This window comes from Cibotium barometz, chromosome 48 (assembly GCF_041138505.1).
Source record: "Cibotium barometz isolate CiBa-2024 chromosome 48, ASM4113850v1, whole genome shotgun sequence".
In the NCBI taxonomy this organism is placed as follows: Eukaryota; Viridiplantae; Streptophyta; class Polypodiopsida; order Cyatheales; family Cibotiaceae; genus Cibotium; species Cibotium barometz.
The window spans coordinates 16,160,164-16,181,679 of NC_141093.1; the positions used below are offsets into that span (position 1 = coordinate 16,160,164).

Genomic DNA, 21,516 nt, shown 5'->3' on the forward strand with positions numbered 1-21,516 from the left:
AGGCATGGATTGATGGTGGATAAAAGCGACTGTTATTCTCAATAGGAGGTGTTCTCATGCAAACCCATTAGTGCAGCTGGACTGTTATTCTCAATAGGAGGTGTTCTCATGCAAACCCATTAGTGCAGCTGGTCGACGACTCGTGGGGTTTTAACTATTTTCGATTCAAATATAAGTGGTGGGAAAAGTTGATGTGTACACCTAGTGGCATTCAACCTTTGATTTAAACGTCACTAGTGGGAAAGGTGGTGTGTCAATCTCTTGTGCACCTTCTCCATAGCACTCTTCTTAGTGGTGGGGATGACCAACTAACAAGCGTGGGAACAGCTCCAAATTGAGAACGAGATTGGAGCGTCCTGTTGCCAGCTTGATCATTCTCCCGTGCGTGTGGCACCGAAGAACGTTCGCTGTCACACAAATAACTCTTATCCTCCATCGCACACAATTGCTTGGAAAGTCTGCAAACGGCACTTTCGTTGTTCATTCTCCCTTGCGTGTGGCACAGAAGAACGTTCGCTGTCACACAAATAACTCTTATCCTCCATCGCCAACAATTGCTTGGAAAGTCTGCAAACTGCGCTTTCGTTGGCGATCCCTTGTTATGGACGATTTTAGTTTCTCAGATCCAATACCGAAGCGAGCCGCCCTTCACTGTCTGCGCAGGTAATCTCAACATTCGCAAGCTCAAATCAGCTCTCTGTTTCGAGGCTTTTGCTGCAAAGAACAGTCCTTTTCCTGCATCATCTTCCATTTGGGCGCCCATCAATGCTGCTTCCCTGTATCTCAGTCAGGCCCTGCACAGTTAGCCTTCAGTTTGCCAGCAGTTTTTATACAATCAGTGAATATCGCTAGGCTTCCAAGTCATTACTTCATGTTGCTGATGATTTTGCTGGACACGCTTTAGCAAAAGATCCTTCAAGAGTTAATTTTGGGTTCTCATTTCTGATTACACACACTCTGCCCTCACTTTGTGGCCCATATTGCACCAGCCATGTAATGTAACTTTCATCCCAAACCATCATCTCACATTGGTGATTATTAACGCATAGCATCCTGCAAGAGGTCATCCATATTTCTGTTAGTTTGTTGCCCTTACACAGAGTTGGCCTTTCAGTTTGCAAGCATCACGCAAGGGCCAATTGCTTGAGACTCCATTTCCATGTATTTTTTGCCCTTACACATGCAGTTAGTCTTCTCTTTGCAAGCCATTCCGCAAGAGCCAATAGTTGTTCAAGCTCTACTTCTGAGTCATTATGGCATATTCGTGCGACAAGAAACTGGTCTTAAAATCTGCATGCAATCTCTTGCCTTGAAAAAGTCCTCACCAAAAGAGCCAGTTGGCATAGCTTTTCTATTTTAACATGACTCCTGTTCCACCAAATGGATTGGAAGAACCTTTTTCAGAAAATTTACAGGAACGCTCATGGAAATACGTTTTACTGCATGGGACATTGGATGTGTGGATCCACTCAGCAACCAACCTACCCAACATGGACACATTTTCTGAGAGTTTGAGACAATGCCTAGCCGTGTTCAAAAAATGCAAGCAAGCTTGCCCAGAACCTATTTCCGAGTGGATCCACAGGAAAATCACAAGTGATCCATATGTATGTGTGGTCTTGAGAAATGCAACCGTAGCTAGGACAAGGGTTATTTCCAACAATGCAAATCCGAAGTGGGAGGAGCATTTCATAATTCCAGTGGCTCATTCAGTGGCAGAGGTAGAGCTTGTTGTCAAAGACAGTGATGTGATTGGGGCAGAGTTTATAGCAGTAGCAAAAATAAATGCAGAGTCTCTTCTCTCTGACCACATTGATAAGAAGACTTATGACTTGGTTGGAAAGGATGGGAAGCCTTGCAAGGATGGTGCTGACCTGCAAGTTTCTTTGAAGTACCATGCAGTTGAGCAAGATCCACTCTATAAAGATGGTGTTGGGGCAGGTCCCAATCATATTGGTGTTCCAAATACGTTCTTCCCTTTGTGCATAGGGGGCCGGGTAACACTCTACCAAGATGCTCATGTGCCTGACAATCTTCTTCCAGAAATTGACCTCGAGGAGGGGATGAAGTTTGAGCATGGCAAATGCTGGGAGGATATCAGCCAAGCTATTCAAGATGCTCACCATCTTGTATACATTGCTGGGTGGTCTATATACACCAAAATAACATTGATTCGAAGTTGTCATGACAAGCCTCAGAGCCAAACGTCCTATGAAAACTTGGGAGAACTGCTAAAGCAAAAGGCCAATCATGAAACGGCTCGGGTTTTGTTGTTGTTGTGGGATGACAAAACATCACACTCCCTTTTAAATAACGTATGACACTCTCATTCTCACTTCTCTTGTTTAACATTTTGTCTTAAGTCTATTTCTTAGCATTCCAAAATTGCAAATCGTACATGCTGACCTTGGATCATGTATAGTACCACAACGCTCAGGCGTAGGGTTTAGAGAGCATGCACAAAAACCTTATGACGTATTTGCTTTACACATAGGAGCAAAGGACTGTGAAAGATTGCAACCAGTGTTTACTCTTCGTTCCTGTAGTTAAGGTTGGGGCTGGATGGGAGCTACTGGTGCAAATACTTCTGTGATGAGAGGCTGCTGAGGACCGAGATACATAAGTTCATGTAAGAAGTAGGGCTTTTGCACAAGCATTGGGGTGCTGCTGAATCGGCTGGCAAAATTAGGGAAGGTGATGATGAAATAGATAGGGCAAGAAGCTTCTACATAGGATCTTGCCAGCTAGCAGGAGATTCACTATGTAGTAACGACATTTGGTGTAACATGCGGAAGCTTCGGAGAAGATCGATAACTTCAATGCTCAGAAATCAGCACTCTTTTCCTCAGAATGACCAAGTCGGCCACAAAACTCACAAGATTCCCTCATCCTGGAACCCTTGTTGTTGTTAGGATCGTCGTCATCAGAAGATGACTTTGTGGTGACTTTCTGCTTGTTGTTGGAGTTCCCTTTTCCGCCTTTGCCTTTGCCCTTGTTAGAAGCAACAAAAGTAGACTCTGACTTGTCTTTTCCGTGAAGCATGCACTTGTCGTGGAGATAACTCACGACTTCCTCAAAAGGGGGGAGAGGCTCACGGAAGTAGATGTGATCTTTAAAAGAGTCAAAGGCTGATGGCAGCTTACCAAGCAGTTTATGGATTGGGTTGTTGATTGAGCTCCCATACTCCTCAAGCTGCCTCTTGATCCTTGTGAATTCCCCAATCTTATCAATGATATTATCTGAGTCACTGATGGTAATCTTCTTAAGATCCGCCTCCAACTTAGCAATCTTCACGGAAGATACTCTTCCGAACCTCCTCTGAATCTCATTCCACATCTGACTGGCATCACTCTGGGAAGATATGAATTGTGCCTGGATAGATGGTGTCATACAATGGATGATGATGAGACGGGCTCGTGCATCCAGAACTCCACGAAACGCGGGACCCACCAAGTGAGGAGTGGTGACAGAGGGCCACACACTTGCTCCTTCAAGAAGCAATTGCGTATAAAATGACCAAGTATGGTAGTTGGTAGCAGTCAGCTTCATGGAATCACTCACTTGAGGGGGTGAATAGGATGGCACATGGGAAGGGGTTGGGATGAGGGTTTGTGGGAGGGGAGAAACAAGAGAAGTGGTGGTGGTGGGGAATATGGAAGGAAAAGAAACAGGAATCTGGGAAGAAGGCAGAGAAATAGAAGCTGGGAAGAAGAAACCTGTGAATTTGGGGCTTGGGATCGGGGAGAAGAAAAGAGAATCCCCCGAATGCGAAGAATGACTATGACCAGAAGCCATATCCTCCGATAACGCAGCAGAATCCTCCTCTTCAACAAAGCTGATTAGAAAATCAGCAAACTCCTCCTTGAAAGCTGAGTGCAGCCAAGAGAAAGGAAGGAGAAGAAGGGATGGGAGGGTGGGAAACCAAAAAAAGAGGTAAGAAATGACTCTCCTGGGTTAAAACCCTGTCGTAGCACTGAAATACGGGGCTGAGATCTGAAAATGCAGATCTCAGGCTGAAAACGCAGCACCTCTGTAGAAAACGTAGCTCCTCAACAGAAAACGCAACTCCTCAGTGGAAAACACAGCTCCTCAGTGGAAAACGCAGGTCCTCAACAGAAAACGCAGCTCCTTTGTAGATGTAGATGCGGTGGATCTTTGCCTACAGCAATAGATGTAGAAAACGCAGGTCCCTTTGTAACACTGGGCTGAGATACCATGAAAGAATGGCTGTAAATCAGAAAAACAGCAAATAGATCTTGCAAAGAAACACATGTGCAAAAGAACTGAAGTAGAAAACTTGTTATCTGCTGAAGTAGAGCACGAGGGCTGCCCGTAGGTGCATACAACCAACAACAATAGTTGAATAATGATGTGCTAATGATGCTAATCCAAGCCGCCTATATATAGGTTGGACAAGAGCTGGTCGGCCAATATAAAAACAGAGGGCTGGCCGACTATGCAAACAATACTAAAATAAACAAAAAATAGCAAAAAAATATCTAAAATGAAATGAATGCATGGCCTTATAAATGTGGCCAGATACAGCATGAAATATACACATATATGCCCAATCTGAAGATGATAATACCAACAACCAGTCCCTTTGACTAACATGGTCAACCCTAGAGGCTAAAATAGGAGACCAAATAGGAAGCCAACAAGAAGTGGATGATGTCTAACATCCCCTCTCAGCACCGGATGCTGAGCAAACTCCAAGAACCCAGAGATGCCGTCCTCGATCAAAGATGAAAGACTGCAGAAACAGGTATCAAGAAAGCTCCACAAGCAATCTCATTAGCAACCCAGCTACAAAAGCAACAGGACAAGCTGCTAGGTACACCGCTCCTCTGGAAGAAAACAACCATATAGGCTGCGACGTGCTGCTCCAAATAATGGTTCCAAACCCAAGTGTAAGAACACTCCCCGAAGTCGAATGTCGTGTATCCAGCTTGGAGAAGGTATGAAAAACCTCATAACCAACCAAGATCAGATCACTCTATACCAAGAGTAGCCAAATGCTGTACAAAAGCATCCTCTGAAAAGGTCGGCATCGCAAGATGTAAAGACTCGGTAGAAAAGATGGGGTACATCTGCTCAAACTCCATAACATGAGTTGCCCAATGCTGCACATAAGTACACACCACTGAGGTGGGCATCGCAAGATGACAGGACTCCACATCCCCCTCTGAAAAAAGATATCGTCGGACTGATATAAGCCCAACCTAATTCTGATCCAAATCCAAAAAACTCTGGAAGTACCACTGGGCCCCAGGCACGGTTAGCAACCACAGATCCAAAGCATCCCACTAGGTCCAAAAAACCATCCTCCAAAACAACAAACCTACAGAACTGGCAGGGGGAGGGGCATCCTCAGAAGCATCACAAAGAGATGCAGAGATAGACTCCTCACAATGAGGAAGGGAAGCAGGAATATAAACTGCAGTGGTAACAAGGTCCTCAAAAGCATCACAGATAGCAGAAGACTGTTCCAGAAGTAGAACCATATCCCAAGAATCAGCAACAAATAAAGGATCCATGTGAAAGGATCACACCGCAAGGGCAAAAACACCCTCCTTGTTCTGCAAATACTGCAAAGAACACAAGCTCGGACAAAATAAACTCTGCTCAGGATCTCTAAAAAGATCACTGCTCTCCTCCAGAAAACTATAAACTCTTGTCACAGAAGAAAGTCTCCACAGAAACAAAACAGCTCCCGAAACTGATCCTCAAGTGAAGTAGCTGGAGATAGGCTCCCTCTGAGTGTAGAAAACTCCTGTCGGCAGCAAAACGCAGCCAAAACTCTCCTATCCAGCAAAAAAATAGCACTCCACCGCCAACAGAAGGCAAGGAACATGTAGAAACCGGGAAACCGTGTAGGCCAGGAACAAAACACAGGTATAGATGCTCCAAAATCAGCAAAACGCTGACTGAAATCTGAAATTCAGAATCCTTCTCAAGTACCAAACTGCCTCCAAAGCCACAATCCAAACAAGAAACCCCCTCTGCAAGTGATCTGTGTCCACCCCACTGGAGAAGACAACGTAGCCAAACAAGGGGTACAAACCTGAAAATTCAGGTCAACCAGTGTCCACACCTCCTATGAGGAAAAACGCTGAAGAGAAGGTACCTTCGGGTCCAATAGATGAAGCCCAGATGAAGGTAGAGCTACTAGCAAGATCGGTTCAGAAAAACGCAGCAACCATGCCTGCAAATCTGAAAACGCAGAGGTAAAAGGGGCTGTAGAATAGGCTGAATATGGAAACGCTGAAGCCTCATATCAAGAACTGCGGCAGAGAACAAGTACAATCAGGGGGGGGAGGGATGGCACAAGATAACCAGAAGGGACATGCAAAAGAGGAGCCAGAGAACTCCAAGAATAGGGCGTGGGCAAGCCCAAACAGGCCACAAAACGCAGCGTGTTGGGACAGCAATGGTGCCTGAGAACCCTGGAAGGTGCCACCACGAAGGGTAGGTATGCTGTCCTGAAAAAAAGCCCCTGTCAGGCTGCCAACTGACGCCCTGATGAGGAGGAACTGCAACCCACTGAATGGGGATGAATCAGCCCTTGAAGAAACGCAAGCTTCACGCATGGACAAAAACGCAGATCTGTCCATAGGCAGAAAAACGCAGAAATGAAGTGGTAGAGGAGGGAGCATCCAACACTGACAATCATCGGCGCTCTGATACCATGATAGAATGTGCAGCGGAAGAAGGGAAAGAGGAAACACAGGAGAGAGAGTGAGAGAGAGATGGAGAGGAAACACAGGTGAGAACCTACTCTCAATATCATCACCAAAAGGAATACATGTCCCGAGCAAGAGGGGAGAACCTCGTATGTGAGGGTTTGCAGCTAGACAAGCTAGGCAAGCAATGAAATATGAAGGAGGCATGCCGGCTATATATACACCTACATGAAGGTAGTCGACTGGAGCTAAAATACCTACACGACCTGGAAAATACCCAGGACCATAAAATGGGGAATAAATATGGGTAAAATATATGTGAGGGGTGACCGGCCCTCTGACTAACATGGTCAGCCCTAGAAGCTAAAATAGGACACCAAATAGTAAGCCAGCAAGAAGGGGATGATGTCTAACATGTCTGTGATCTTTGTAGGTCCACCAAGGAGGCTACCCTGCAGAAGATCTCTGAGTTGTCCGTGTGCAGGGCGGCTACTGACAATCTTACATACCAGAGTGGAGGCCTCTAGGAATGCAATAGTTGTAGCGAGAAGCTGAAGGTTCGCTTCAGAAAAAGATAAGCAAGTTACGGCGGCCTCGGTCTGGGATGATGGAGCGGCTGCCATGGAGTCCTCCTGAGGATGAAGACCACTAGAGGCCAAGACTTGCCGAATGAAAAATACCTAAGAGTTGAAGACGTTGCCGAAAGAAGAGCTTGATGGATGCATGCTAGATAGGTTTGCTTGTAGGTTTCCCTCTTGCATTAGCTTCTTCTTCTTCCCCCACCTTCTGTGAAATAGAACCATCACGAAGGCTATCTATGTTTGTCTCCATTTAAGCATAGAGAGTTCTTCCTTCACCCCATTGGCAAAGGAGCATTCCGGTGTGACAATGGAGTGAGGACACGACAGGACAAGCTAGCGCACCCACATCAGGAAGTTGCATTTGTGGCTCGAAGGCAAGGACCAACGACACATGCTTCGGCAAGAAGGTAAGCTCTTGCCTTGAACAGCTGCACCTTTAGCAAGTGAAACAAAAATCCTCCTCACCTTTGATTGCACTGCGAGTTGTGTCAACATTCGTTGACAGAAAGACTTGTTTAGGCAATAGCATTGGAAACACACCAAGGCCACCAACAATAGACTGAGACCACATTTTTCTCTCTCTACTATTGTCGTTCATCTATTAAGTTTGGCATGAATTTAGGAGATCCACAAGTATGGCTTTATCCAATTGCGTACCACACTTCCAATTGTGAGGGCAATGTAGTCCACTTTATCTAGGATCTCTCTCTCCACCAGTAGATCAATCTCATTCTCCATTGAAGCTTAAACCTCCTTCATTCCAAGATGTGCTATTAATGACACATTGATGACAATCATGAGGAACAACCAACTCTAGTCCCAGCTACAAATGATATAAAAACACCTTTGCAAGCTTAGCACAAGTACGGATGACTTCCATGTAGTCCAGTAGGCGTAAGATCCCAAATGGAGAACAATGAAGTAAGAAAAAAGGGGAAGCGAAGCTCAAAGCTCCCCACCTGCGCGACTAATTCTGCCCTCCCCTCCTTCGCCTGTGCACCCCTGCCTCCCCCCCCCCCCCAACTTTTTTTTTTCTTCTCTTTGTGCCTCCCCCTGCACCCGCGCCTTTCCCCTCCGCCCCAGCCCATGCCTCTCCCCAGGGCCCCCACCTTTCCCTCCCCGTTCTTCCTAGCTCTCCCCAGCGTCACTACTTCCTTGTCTTCCTCCGGTTTTTCGTCCCTAAAAAATGGCATGGTCTCTATTACTAGTTTTAAGCAAATATGTACATGAAGTCATTAGACTTTCCCTATTTGACATTAAGCACAATGTAAGGCCGCTTCATATATTCGAGCATTGTCTACAAAAGAGTGGGTAAAATGGCAAAGCCAATTGGTATGATCGTGTAATGCACAGTAAGACCTTCTTTATACCTTTAATTTAGTGTGCATGAAACAATCCACTTTTATCTTTAGTCATAGGAGAGAGCTGAAGAGAGAGAGAGAGAATGGAGAGAGGACATAGATTGGGTCCCAATCTACCCACGTAAGGGTCCCCTCCTGTCATGTTCACACACATGGACATGGCTGATCCAAAGCTAATCCCTGGTGTCACCATCCAAAATCTTCTCTCGAACAAAGTGATATTGTATCTCTATATGCTTGGTCCGGGCATGGAAGACCGAGTTCCGAGAAATAGCTATACAACTTTGGTTCACACTAGAGGACCGTGGGTTCCTTCAACTGAAACCCAATCTCGCCAAGTAACCTCCTAAGCCACACCACCTTGCAAGCAGCACCACAAGTAGCCCAATACTTTGCCTGAGTGGAAGACAAGGCAACAGTCGGCTGCTTCTTGCTGCTCCAAGAAATCGCTCCTGAGCCAAGGGTAAAGTTGTATCTTGAAGATGATCTCCTTGTGTCTCGATCTCCTCCCCAATTAGAGTCACTCCAACCTCGGAGTTTGACTTGGTCCTTCGATCCCCCTTGAGTGTCATAAAAGAGTCCAAGATCCTTCGTACCCTGTAGATACCGCAAGATCCGCAATCATGTGTCCCAATGAGTCTTCATAAATGAGCTCAACAGCCCCACTGAAAAACTCAAGTCCAATCTGGTGTTCAGAAACCAAATCAATGAACTGACAAGTTTCCGATACAAAGAGGCATCAACCTGCTCACAAGGATCATGTATAGTAAGTTTGGTATTGGGGTCCATCCGAGATGAAATAGGCTTCTCCATCCCAAAGGCCTCCAGCAACTCATGAACATACTGCTGCTTGCTGCTGAGAAACCAAAGAACCCCCTCTGGTTCTGCCAAATCTCCAATCCCAAAAAGAAAGCCTGAATCCGTCATCTCAAACTTCTCAGACAAGGCAGCCTTCGTCACGTCTATGTGCTCCATATGATTGCCAGTGAGGACAAGATCATCCACATAGAGGATAATCAATGTGACCATACCGTGTTTCTGAAAGAGATACAAGTTCGGATTTACAATTGATCTCTAGAAACCCCGCTTCTGAAAGAAAGTATCAATCTTCTGGTTCCAAGCCCTGGGAGCATGTTTTAGACTATACAAGGCCTTCCGCAACCTGTAAACCATACCTTTTGAGCCGCCCAGAACCTCAAAGCTTGAAGGTTGCTCAACATACACCTCCTCTTGCAAGTCACCATTCAGGAACATAGATTTAACATCCATCTGATACATCGGCCACTGCTGATCAAAGGCAAGGGCAAGAGCTTTCCAAATCGTGGTCATTCTAGCTGTTGGTGCAAAAATGTCCTCATACTCGATGCCTGGCCGCTAAGCATAGCCCTTAGCCACAAGTCTTGCCTTGTGCTTGTCCACAGACCCATTGGACTTATACTTGGTTTTGTAGACCCTCTTGACACCAATGACTAACCGTTTCGACGGCCTTGGAACCAACTCCCAAGTCCCATTCTTCTCTATGGCCTCTAGTTCCACTTGCATGGCTTTCCTCCAAGTCTCCTAGGAAAGAGCTTCTTTAAGTGAAGTAGGCTCCTTGTCCCGAATGATACGAGACATCAAGGCATAATTTACCTATAAATGCTCCTCTAGCTGACATTTGTCACAAACTCTATGCGATCTTTGAGGTCCATCCTCCGTGGTCCACTCGGAGGGATACTTCGTCACACTAGACTCTCGAATGGTATCCAACAACCACTTTGGTACCCGAATAGAATGCGGAGCCTCTTGCTGCTGTTGTGGCAAATCTCCAACCTCGGGTCAACTAATTGAGACTGGCTAGCTGGAACAATAGTCCGGGACTCATCATCATACTCATTTGGCTCTCCAAGGAGCAGTGGCTCCTCGACAGTGGAAGCTGGAACATGCTCATCAAAGACAACAACTTGCTGACAACAATCTCATTCCGCTCCGAGTCATATAACTTGTAGCCTTTGGAAAGAGAGTTATATCCCACAAAAATAAGCTTTTGGAACTTGGAGTCAAGATCCCCCCTTTGCTTCTTTGGAATGTGAACATAGGCCTCATTCCCAAAAATACGGAAATTGGGTTTCTTGCCAAAACAAGTCTCAAATGGAGTCATCTTAGGCACGACAGTTGTCGGGGATCGATTGAGGATATGGGCAGCCGAAGCCATAGCCTCTCCCCAAAGTGGACGAGGAAGGTCCTGATGCTCCAACATCGTCCTCGCCATCTCCATCACAATACGGTTCTTTCGCTCAACCACTCCATTCTCTGAAGGCGACCCTGTATTGGCCAGCTTCCGCTTGATGCCATGCTCCGCACAAAACCGCACAAAAGCATTAGAAGAGAACTCCCCTCCTTTGTCAGTCTGAATAGTCTTCATTTGCAATCTAGACTCCTTTTCCACCAAAGCATACCAGTCCTTGAACCGAGCAAAGGGTTGGTCCTTATGTGGCAGAAAGTACACCGATGTGAACCTGCTACAATCATCCACAATCAACATGAAATACAAGGCTTCTTCCAAGGATGGGGTCTGCATGGGCCCACACAAGTCAGTGTGAACCAACTCCAGTGGTTTCGAAGCCCGCCTAGTAGCCTGCTTCGGAAAAGACTCCCTATGCTGCTTCTCACGAATGCAAGAACTACAATGTCCCTTCCCTACCTGCTGTTGCCAACATTTGGCAAGCCATCCACCATCTGGTCAACCACTCCATTCTCTGAAGGTGACCCTGTATTGGCTAGCTTCCGCTTGATGCCATGCTCCGCACAAAACCGTACAAAACATTAGAAGAGAACTCCCCTCTTTTGTCAGTCTGAACAGTCTTCATTTGCAATGGAGACTCCTTTCCACCAAAGCATACCAGTCCTTGAACCGAGCAAAGGCTTGGTCCTTATGTGGCAAAAAGTACATTGATGTGAACCTGCTACAATCATCCACAATCAACATGAAATACAAGGCTTCTTCCAAGGATGGGGTCTGCATGGACCCACACAAGTCAGTGTGAACCAACTCCAGTGGTTTCGAAGCCCGCCTAGTAGCTTGCTTCGGAAAAGACCCCCTATGCTGCTTTTCACGAACTCCAGTGGTTTCGAAGCCCGCCTAGTAGCCTGCTTCGGAAAAGACTCCCTATGCTGCTTTTCAGGAATGCAAGAATTGCAATGTCCCTTCCCTACTTGCTGTTGCCAACATCTGGCAAACCATCCACCATCTGGTCCCGGAAGGCCCGTTGTAGCACGTCCACATTCAAGTTGCCAAAACGGAAATGCCACAAATCACCGAGCTGAGAGTTTGTAAATCCCATTGTCCACTCTGCCTTTCCAAACAACCTGGCCTGTTGCTTTGTTCCGGATAGCAACTGAATGGTCATCAAACTCCACCCGCATGCTAGTCTTGCAAACCTCATGCACTGACAAAAGATGAAAACCAAGAGATGGAACATAAAGAACCGGGGAGGAATGCTTCTCCCCTGTGCCATCGGGGACGATCTCCTTGCCCTCACTGTGAATTGGGATAGTGAACTTGTCACCAATAAAGTTGTGACCTGTTTGCCTCCGAAGGTCTGTGACATCTCTTGGGAAGGAGTCATGTGCTTGGAAGCACCACTGTCCAGAATCCACTCCTGAGTATTTCCAATGGTGAGACCACCCGCCTCCCTGCTCGAAGAAGATGAAGATCCGGTGTCCATAATCTCCAAGTGCACAAAAGTTGGAGTCTTCGTGGCTGCAGCTGAGGAATCTTAACCTTTCTCGGTGCTTCGTTAAGAACATTTCCTCCAATAATGACCCTTCTAGCCACAATGGTTACAGGTCCACTCAGCCTTCAAAGCATCACGATCGGAGTTGGGTTTCTTCTCATAAGACTTCCCTTTGCCCTTGTTGTTGTTGTTGCGGGCTTTCGACCGCTGGCCGGTCAAAGCCTCGGAACCTCCGCCCCGTGGAGGGTTCAGAAACTGCTCCTCCTGGTCTAGGATCATCAGCACAAGCTCCTCCCAAGTAATGGTGCTGAGCCTCCCACTGGTGATCAAAGAAGAATAGAAAGCTGAGTACTGAGAGGACAGATGAGATAGCAGGGTGATGGCCATGTCCTCTGATGATATCTCCTTCCTAGCCTGAAGAGCCTCCTGTTGAAGAGCTTGGAGTTTGTTGATGTGCTCCTGCATCGTTGAAGACTTTGGAGGATTCATCACTCGCATTTGCACTTCCAAGGAAACTCTCTTCATGGGTGATACCCGCCTCTACAGAGAGGCCAAGTGTTTGCCAAATCCCTCGAGCCAGCGTCATGTGTTTGATATGATTGATCACTTGGGGTGTGCAGTTAAGAAAGATGAAAGAGCGTACACGGGCATTGACACGATCCCACAACTGTGCCTGAGCCTCTCGCTCTTTGACTGATAGTGAAGAGTCCTCCTCCGCCGGATCTGGCCTTGAAATTCCAACCGTGACAAAGTCAGCCAAAATAGACTCTGTCCATCACCTTCCAAATGCCATAGTTGTTCCCATCCAACTGTCGGTCCACTGGGAACGTCGGGAGGGTGGGGATCTTCATAGGTTTCTCCACCATCTCGAGCAAATCTGCCATCTCGAGGGTTCACATGGTCTTGTGAAGTGAGGGTGGGTTGGAAAAAAAATGAAGAGGAGGCTGCATTTTCAAGGTGGCTGTCCAGCAATGACGCCCGGCTTCTACCCGCTTCTCCATGTCCCGTACAGCCCAAATATTCTCCAGTCAGCACCAGAAAACAGCAATCCCGTAAGTCTCACTGTCACCAAAGCTTCAAGCCACCTGGGGCTCTGATACCATGTCGGAATGTGCAGCGGAAATGAGACAGAAATCAGAGAGTAGAAAACTGCAGAAGAGCAAGAGAGGAGATGTGGTGTCGAACTCTGCTATATTCGGTACAACAAGTTGGGGGGGGGGGGGGTAAGAGCCCTATATATATGGCTAAGGGGCAGCAGTCGGCTAGTAGAAACAGGCCGACAGCCCCCCTGCATGGGCCCACGACTAGATCTAGTCTAGTCGGCCAGCATAAGGCATGGTCGGCTGGCCCACGACCAGAGCAACCTGGTCGGCCAGCCCCTAGGTGGGCCCCTCCTGCTGCAAGTCGGCCAGGGAAAAAATAGCCCCCATGACACAGCAAAAAACTAGAAAAAAATGGGGAAAAATATGGACATGATCAGGGACACCTGACACGGGCGGGTACACCCCCATCACAGGCCCTCACTCAGTATGGTACAGATAGGAGATGAATGCTAACATGCTATTCCAGTGTACTTGGGTTTTGTGTTCACTGAGTCACTCCATCCTAAGCAGAGTGTGTTATTCCTCATTGTGACCACTGCTGAGTGTGAACAGTGCAGTGAGTGGTGTTTGTAACTGCTAGTTCGTAGTAATACAAGTGGAGTACATTATTCTTGTGCATTGTTCCTTACCGGTTCCTTGCTTGTCCATTTTAATTAATTAAGTATTGCTTAAGTAAGTGTGTTATGCCATTGTTTCTTCTTGCTGTTCTATCATGTGACTCCCGTGGACATATTGTCCAAGAGTGGACCACCATATCCTCTTAGTGTACGTGGGCAACGCAACTTGCTACAGGTACACTAAAAATTTGGCACGCCCGATGGGACACTCTAACCATGGGGAGTTCCTAGCTTCTTTCTGTGAGTTTACATTGTGTTTTTTCTGTAAGCCCGATACTCGTTCTCATGTCAATCAAGTCAGCCCAATCTGAAGTCCCCTCTCTCCCCGTTATTATAGTTGTAGGAGGCTAATCAACTTTGTACGACCCCAAAATCTTCCTTCACGCCTTCCATGGCACATGCACATCTAGGAAATCCTATTGCCAACAACCAAGTTGGAAATGCCCCGGCTCTAGAACCATTGATCACTGTGCTGGGCCGGGTCAATGTCAAGCTTCCCACTTTCAGAGGTTCTTCCATTGAAGACTTGGATGGTCATGTTCGATGCTTCTTGGCCATGTGTAGGAGCAGGGGATTGAACTGAGAGGATGCTTATGTGGTACTCTTCCCTTCCACATTGGAAGGCTCTGCTAACAAATGGTTTAGCTAGTTCCATGTCGTGACTTTGTAGATTGGCCCACCATGAGGGACACCTTTCTTAGGACCTTTCTTGGTCTGCGCGGCGCCATTGGCTCAACCCGGCTGGGTCTGATAGCCATTCCTCCTCATAGAATTTCTGGTGTGAATTAGTCTACTCACGGGCACTTTTCCATGGTTGGACATGGGTTTTGTCATGTGCAAGATTTGCCATGGACATTCTCTGAGGCTAGTCCTGAAGGGCAACAGATAAAGAAGGAACTCAAGAATCAATTAGAACCAGGTTTTGGAGCATGAAGTGCAGATTTGGCAAGTGTTGGACCAGGAGAAGGACAAGGAGGACCAGTTGTCTGCATAGAAGTGCAAGAAAACTGCGGTCGGCTGCATGGAACTGGTCGGAGCTGCATTTATGGTGAACATGTCCAGTCAGCCACTCTATTTGTCCAAGAGGCCTATATAAGGGCACTAATGCTCATAGTTGGATTCATTCACTCCCTTATGGAGTGGGTCCAGGATTTAGGACTGTTTTGGGTGTTTCCACCTTTTCATGGAAGGCAGCCCATGGTTGCCAGATTTAGAGGTACTTTTTTGTACCATATGAATATACTGAATTTCGAGCCATCTCTTTTTTTTTTTTTTCGTGAAATGGTGTTTTATATTGTATGTAAAAATGTACATCAACCACATGGCTCACATAGAACCTATGGCCCCAAAAAAACCCCCACAAAAGATCCTCTAAAGGATCGTGACCATGCAAACCTGTACACTAATAAGAAAGCCTCCTAGCCAAATAAGCATCCCAGATAAAAGCATCAAAGATTAACCAGCCGAGCCGGCGTAGACCATAATGAAATAACATCTGCATCCAGTAGCTGAGCTGAGAGAAGAGAAGAAAACTGCCAAATCAGCAAACCGCGGATACGTAGAATGTGCCCATGTATTCCAGACAAGGAATCAAAGATGAACCCATTCCGTGTAGTTCAAATATGCCAAAGTCCTGTCCATCTAAGGAAATGGAATATCACAAGGTGACTGTCCGAAGTAACGACTTAAGGACAAATCCCAAATATCCACTGATGAGCCGAAACAGTAGACCTCTCTACTGCCTCCCAAACGCGAGAGACAAAAGACCAAATCTGACGGGCCACTGGACAACTCATGAACAGATGCATAACTGTTTCTGTGCATGTCGTGCAGAAGAAGCAAGAGGCCAATGTAATTTTACGACGGCTGAGCTGATCCCGTGTAGGTAACCCTCCCACCAACATCCTCCAAATGAAAACTTTACCTTGGTAAGGGAGTTTAGACTGCCAACCACGCATAAGAGTTTTCTACCACCATGATTTAGACTTGTGCAATCCCCACACCTTATTGGCCTTGGCTGAAACCCAATCTTTCTTTGATACGAGCTTATGATAGACCTGGTTAGTTGAAAGTGATATCAAGTCACCAGATTTACATAGTGTCCAATCAAGCCAAGGCTGATCTGCAGATGGCCGAGGCAATGGAGTAAAAGGCTCAATTGCATGCATGATGTCAACCCATAGTGGTTGAAATGTCCGAGGAACCCTAAAGTGCTGCCGAATACGACGAAACGAATATGGCCTGTCACGACCAGGTATCACAGCATCTCGGATTCTAACCAAGCCTAACCTGACCAAGCGGTTGAGTCGTATGCATGAAGCATCTCTGTCTGGCCAAACAAAGACATGCGATTCCACAAATGTTTCGAACTGCAAAGAGTTCAAAAGTAGTATTTCATGACCAGGATCCCACCGAGCCGATAGTAGAATACTCCTCAAGAAATCATAGATGTCGAGGATATGACATTTGTGCCACACGGACCGGAAAATATTCTTGGATTTCGTGAGATGAGTGAATACGGACAGGATGAGCCGCATTCACAATGTCCCACCATGAAGCCTGCGCACGTGTCCGTCCATGTGACAATCCCTCCAACTCAATCAAGTCACGAGCCATGAATACCCAAGGCTGCTCCTGCAAACACATATCCTGAAAAAGCGCCCACCTACGCGCCACCATATGCAAGCGGACATCCAGTAAAGCAGCCCCACCCATTCTTTTGGGCGTCGTAATGTGATTCCAAGCTATCCATGTTTGACCCATAATATTTCCTTGCCTCTTCCACAGCATAAACCGAATGGGAGCAACCATACGGAGAAGAGATTTGTGCGTCCAAGGTAGCAAAGGCAAAAAATAGGAAATCATGCTAAGCATAATAACCTGAGCTACCTTAACCCTCACGTGCATAGGCCACCCTTGAGCTTTCCAATACACAAATTTTCGAGATCTGAGCAGAAATCCAAGCAAGAAGCGCTTGGGGGTCCACATCCACACCCATCGGATACCAAGATGACGAACAATGTCTCTTGTATGCACCACACGGCCTTGCCACCCTAATGCCTCAGCTTCCATTGCTCGATCTATATTGGCCTTTTCGGCCCTGAGAAACATAAAAGTGTCATCCACAAGGGCTTGAGCAACCAATTGCTTGCCATGAGGGAGATGCAAACCAACCACTTCACCATGCGATGCCATAGCATCTAGGCGAGATAACATAGGATGAGTGGCAATGGCAAAGAAAAGAGGGCTAAGAGGACAGTCCTGCCGGAGACAACGGGTGAGAGAAATACCATCCGAAAGTCCTCCATTGAGCATAATCCGCGTAATAGAGCCAAAGCCAAGTAAATGCACCAAATTAGCCATTTTGGGACCAAAGCCCATGGCTGTCATTAACTGAGAAAGGAAAGACCAGCTGACATGATCAAAAGCTTTTTCAAGATCCAGCTGCACCATCACAATCTCTTGCTTCTTTGCCTTGGCATAGTCCACTCCAATTTGAACATTAAGAATATTATGCAAAATATTCCTTCCATGCACAAATCCATATTGATATGGATGAATAAGAGTAGGAAGCACCTTCTGCAAGCGATTGGCAAAAATCTTTGTAAAGATTTTATACATAATACCCATAAGTGAGATTGGGTGCCATTGAGCCAAAGAAGTAGGCGAAGGGACTTTGGGCAACAAACGAAGTATGCCCAACTTCCAATCGGCAGGCATATATCTCTCATCCCAAACCCTTTGACAAATAAGCGTTAAAGGCTCTGTAAGCTAATCAGCATATTTTCGAAAAAACTCATTTGTCAAACCATCTCAACCAGGGCTCTTTCCCATGGGAAGTTTGGAGAGAACAGCTTCCACTTCCCCTTGAGTAACAGGAGCATGAAGCTGAACCGCCACATCAGGGTCAACTTGATATCGTACTTCAGCAAACAATGACTCCCTTGCAGCCAGGACAGCCGGCGAGACATCCTCTCGAGGGGCAAGCAAATCTTCATAAAACCTGATGCAATGCTGAATAACCTCAGAAGGTTGAGTAACAAGGTCGCCTTGGGCATCCATCAGCCTAACAATATTCTCACGCATATGTTTTTGATGCAACTTATCATAGAAGCGATGAGATTGACAGTTAGCATCCCGCAAAGCATCAAGACGTGCAAGTAGTTTAAAGCGAACATATTGTGCTTCCTGTACCCTAGATAGCTCCTTTTTAAGCCATTCTATGGCATCCACAACTTCAGCATCCATAGAGTTAGTAAACATGCACGCCTGCAAGCCCTTTAAAAGCGACTCAAGAAGAGCCACATGCTGTTTTTGTATAGAGGCATTAGCAAGACCATAATGCCGCGCTAATTTCCGAGTGTTGGTAAGGATAAATCAGCCATGGACACTCTTGTGGAGAAATGTCGTATCAACTGACGCATATAAACATCAAAAACTTCACGCTCCAAAAAAGTGTGATTTAAGCGCAAAGGCAAGCGTCCCAACAAGCCTTTATATGCATCCACAGGATGATAGACCATTTCAAACACAAGCGGCCAATGATCGGACAAAACCTGTTGCTGATCAACCATCATAGTAAGAACCTCTGGCAAAAAGAGATCTTGATGTAAAATATACATCCTATCCAATCTAGAATAAGTGCCCCGAAACTGTTGTGAGGCATAAGTGTAACCCCTTTCATCTGGATGCAACCAAGACCACATGTCTTGTTTTAGCGACCTTGCTGCCCATTGCATCCTCACTCTATTTTGTCACACCATATGCTCCTTGCCAAAGGGGTGAAGGGGAAGGTCTCAATGCCTATCCTTCATGTTTGTTCTCTTCTACAAGAGGTGGAAAAAGAAGCAGCTAATGGAAGAGAGAAACCAACACCTATTCAAACAAGGATCCAATAACAAAGTAAGAATACAATAGCATTAAAGCAAGTAAGAAGAGAGAAGGAGAGCTCACAAGAAAACTATTGCAAGGGAATGATTATGTATTACTTATTGTCAAAAATGGCATACAAGTGACTAGTTTAATAAAATTGAAAACTAGTATGGCCTCTATTACTAGTCTTAATAAATTATGTACACTCAATCATAGACTTTCCATGATAAGGTTACTTTATATATTTTAGCACCATCTTACAAAAGCTAAATGTCCATTTGTGTGGGTAAGATGGCAAAGTACCTTATGGTAGGTCAGGTGGGTGAAACGATGTTAACCAATGGAGTGGTTATAATAGCTTCTTTTCCTTATGATGAGCTCGATTGAGCACGAGATTGCCCACTATTTTCATAAGGAAGGTAGATTTGGAGCTCTCATCCAAACCACTTTCAATGATCACAAACTCATTGTCCTTGACAACTGATCATACACGCCATTCTCTCCGGGCCATCCATTACAGAATGAGGCGACGTGGCTTGCTCCCTGGAGACACATATTAAAGTCTCCCATCACAAAGCCAGGATGAGAGATTGAAAGAGCACACAAGTCATTCCACAGCAAATTGCGTGCACGAGCATTATTTGGAGCATACACCCCTAACAACCATAAAGGCGTATCATCCCAAACAATCTGTATCACTAGAAATCTTCCATGAACATCTTGAATCACAAGAGAAGGCTGAAACTGCGAACGAACAGCAAACATAACACCTGACTGCGAAGCTGGATGTCCGCTGTAGAAAACATGAAACCCCTTATATACATAGGCTTTGCCAGCCAACTTATGCTGCTTATGTTCAACTGCACACAAAACATCCCAACCATGACAAAAAGTTGTACGCCAAAGCCTGAACTGCTTTTGGCGCGAAGAAATACCCTTTACATTCCATTGTACAATTTTCATAAGCCTTCCCAGAAAAGGAATCAACAAGGCCGTGTACTAGGCCCAGGACTGGGTGGTGGGCTTTGATGTCGTAGTAGAGGAACTATTGTGGGCAGTGGATTCCGATGTGGATGTATGTACCACAAAGAAATCTGTGATGACTCTCTGTGAGGTGTCTTGTCGGAGCCGAGGCTGCCTCTCAGCATGCTGCCTCAACACTACGTCCCTGTGTCGTCTCAGCTCCATCAAGTACATGGCCAAGCACCTCTGATCCTCAAACTGTATCACCTGTGTGAGTGGTCCGAATCCCTCTCGGAAGAGGCAAGGGAATCTCCCCCGTATCTCATAGTAAGCCGGGCAACTGAGCATATAATTCGCCTCATCCTCTACTGCTCCTATGATGCATACTGTGCATGTCGTCTCCTCATGTGGGATATCCTTAGCTCTGCCAGTCTCTACTCCGAGGCGGTGGGAGGATACCCTGAGCTGGCCGATCGTGATACGCATGGCATGTGACATGTGTATCTGTATGTATCCCAGGATCTCAAAGAATCCATCCTCGGAGAGTCTCAAGAAGTGATCTTTGTAGAACTCTCACTTCTTACCAATCTCTGACGGAGACACCCATGTCTGGTGTATGTGTAGCCCGAGTAGATCTAACTGGATGATCCGGTTGATCTCCTGACGTGGGAGATCAAGGTATGGGGAATCCAGGCTATACTGAAACGGGGGGAGACGGTCCATCTGAATGCCATGTGCATGAAACCACTCGACTACCTCAGAGTACCATGCATGTGTCAGTAATGGTGGTGGCCGTGTTGCTGAGGAGGAGGGCAGTCCAGCTCATCTCAATTGCTCCCTCTCCGTCTCGCCGTATAATTGCATAGAGGACTCTAGTGCTAGTGGTGGGAGGCGATCTCTGTCAAGCGTGTATACATGCTGAATATAAGTTACAGTCTGAAAAAGGGCATCTGTTAACGAGTGGGGCCAGCCCAAACTCTGCATGTAGAATGTCATGTGGTACAGATGGCTTACTCCTGATCATGCGTGACAACATCATCACTTGTAGCCTCTCTATGCTCCTCTAGTGATCCTTCCCTAGTCTGGCCCCCAAAGGGCTGCACCATACATAGCCGCTGGTCGTACTAGAGTATCGAAGAGCGAGCACTTAGTGCGGGGTTCTTGGAAATGTGCCTGGAAACACTGTCTCTCCATATGGGCTAGGGAGGCATGCCCCCTCGCAAGTTGGTCAGTGGCAGCTGTGGTCATGCAAAACAAAGGGCCTGTAAAAGTGACTCCTAGATACACATACTTCTGCACAATCTCCATTGGGGCATCTCTGTATATGAAAGAAAATTGTGAGGCGACTACATGAGATGTGTTGAGGACCATAACCTTGGTTTTGCCCAAATTGACCATAAGGTCTCTATCCCTGCAAAATCTGTCCAATGCATTTAAGTGTTTCTGTAAACCCTTGGCTGAATGTGAGATCAAGACAATGTCGACATCATATAGCAATATGGGCACTACTATCTGAGCCAATGGTGAACCTCTACCTCGGAAACTATCCACAAGTACTGCGATCTCATCAATGTATATGCCAAAGAGTGTAGGTGAGAGTGGGCAGCCTTGCTTAACCCC

At 46.3% G+C, this 21,516-nt stretch overlaps 1 protein-coding gene across 3 annotated transcripts in view; it reads left to right on the forward strand.

The window, feature by feature from the left end:
* The first annotated feature begins 381 nt into the window (after positions 1–381).
* LOC147610876 (phospholipase D beta 2-like) overlaps positions 382–21,516 on the forward strand; it is a 124,779-nt gene continuing 103,644 nt past the window's right edge. Inside the window, exon 1 of one of the 3 annotated variants that reach the window (XM_086785521.1) lies at positions 382–663. In XM_086785521.1, coding sequence (XP_086641647.1) covers positions 602–663 — 62 coding nt within the window. In that variant the 5' untranslated portion in view covers positions 382–601. Of the gene's footprint in view, positions 2,316–21,516 lie in introns of all 3 variants that reach the window. The other 2 variants (XM_086785519.1, XM_086785520.1) reach the window with 2 other exon arrangements.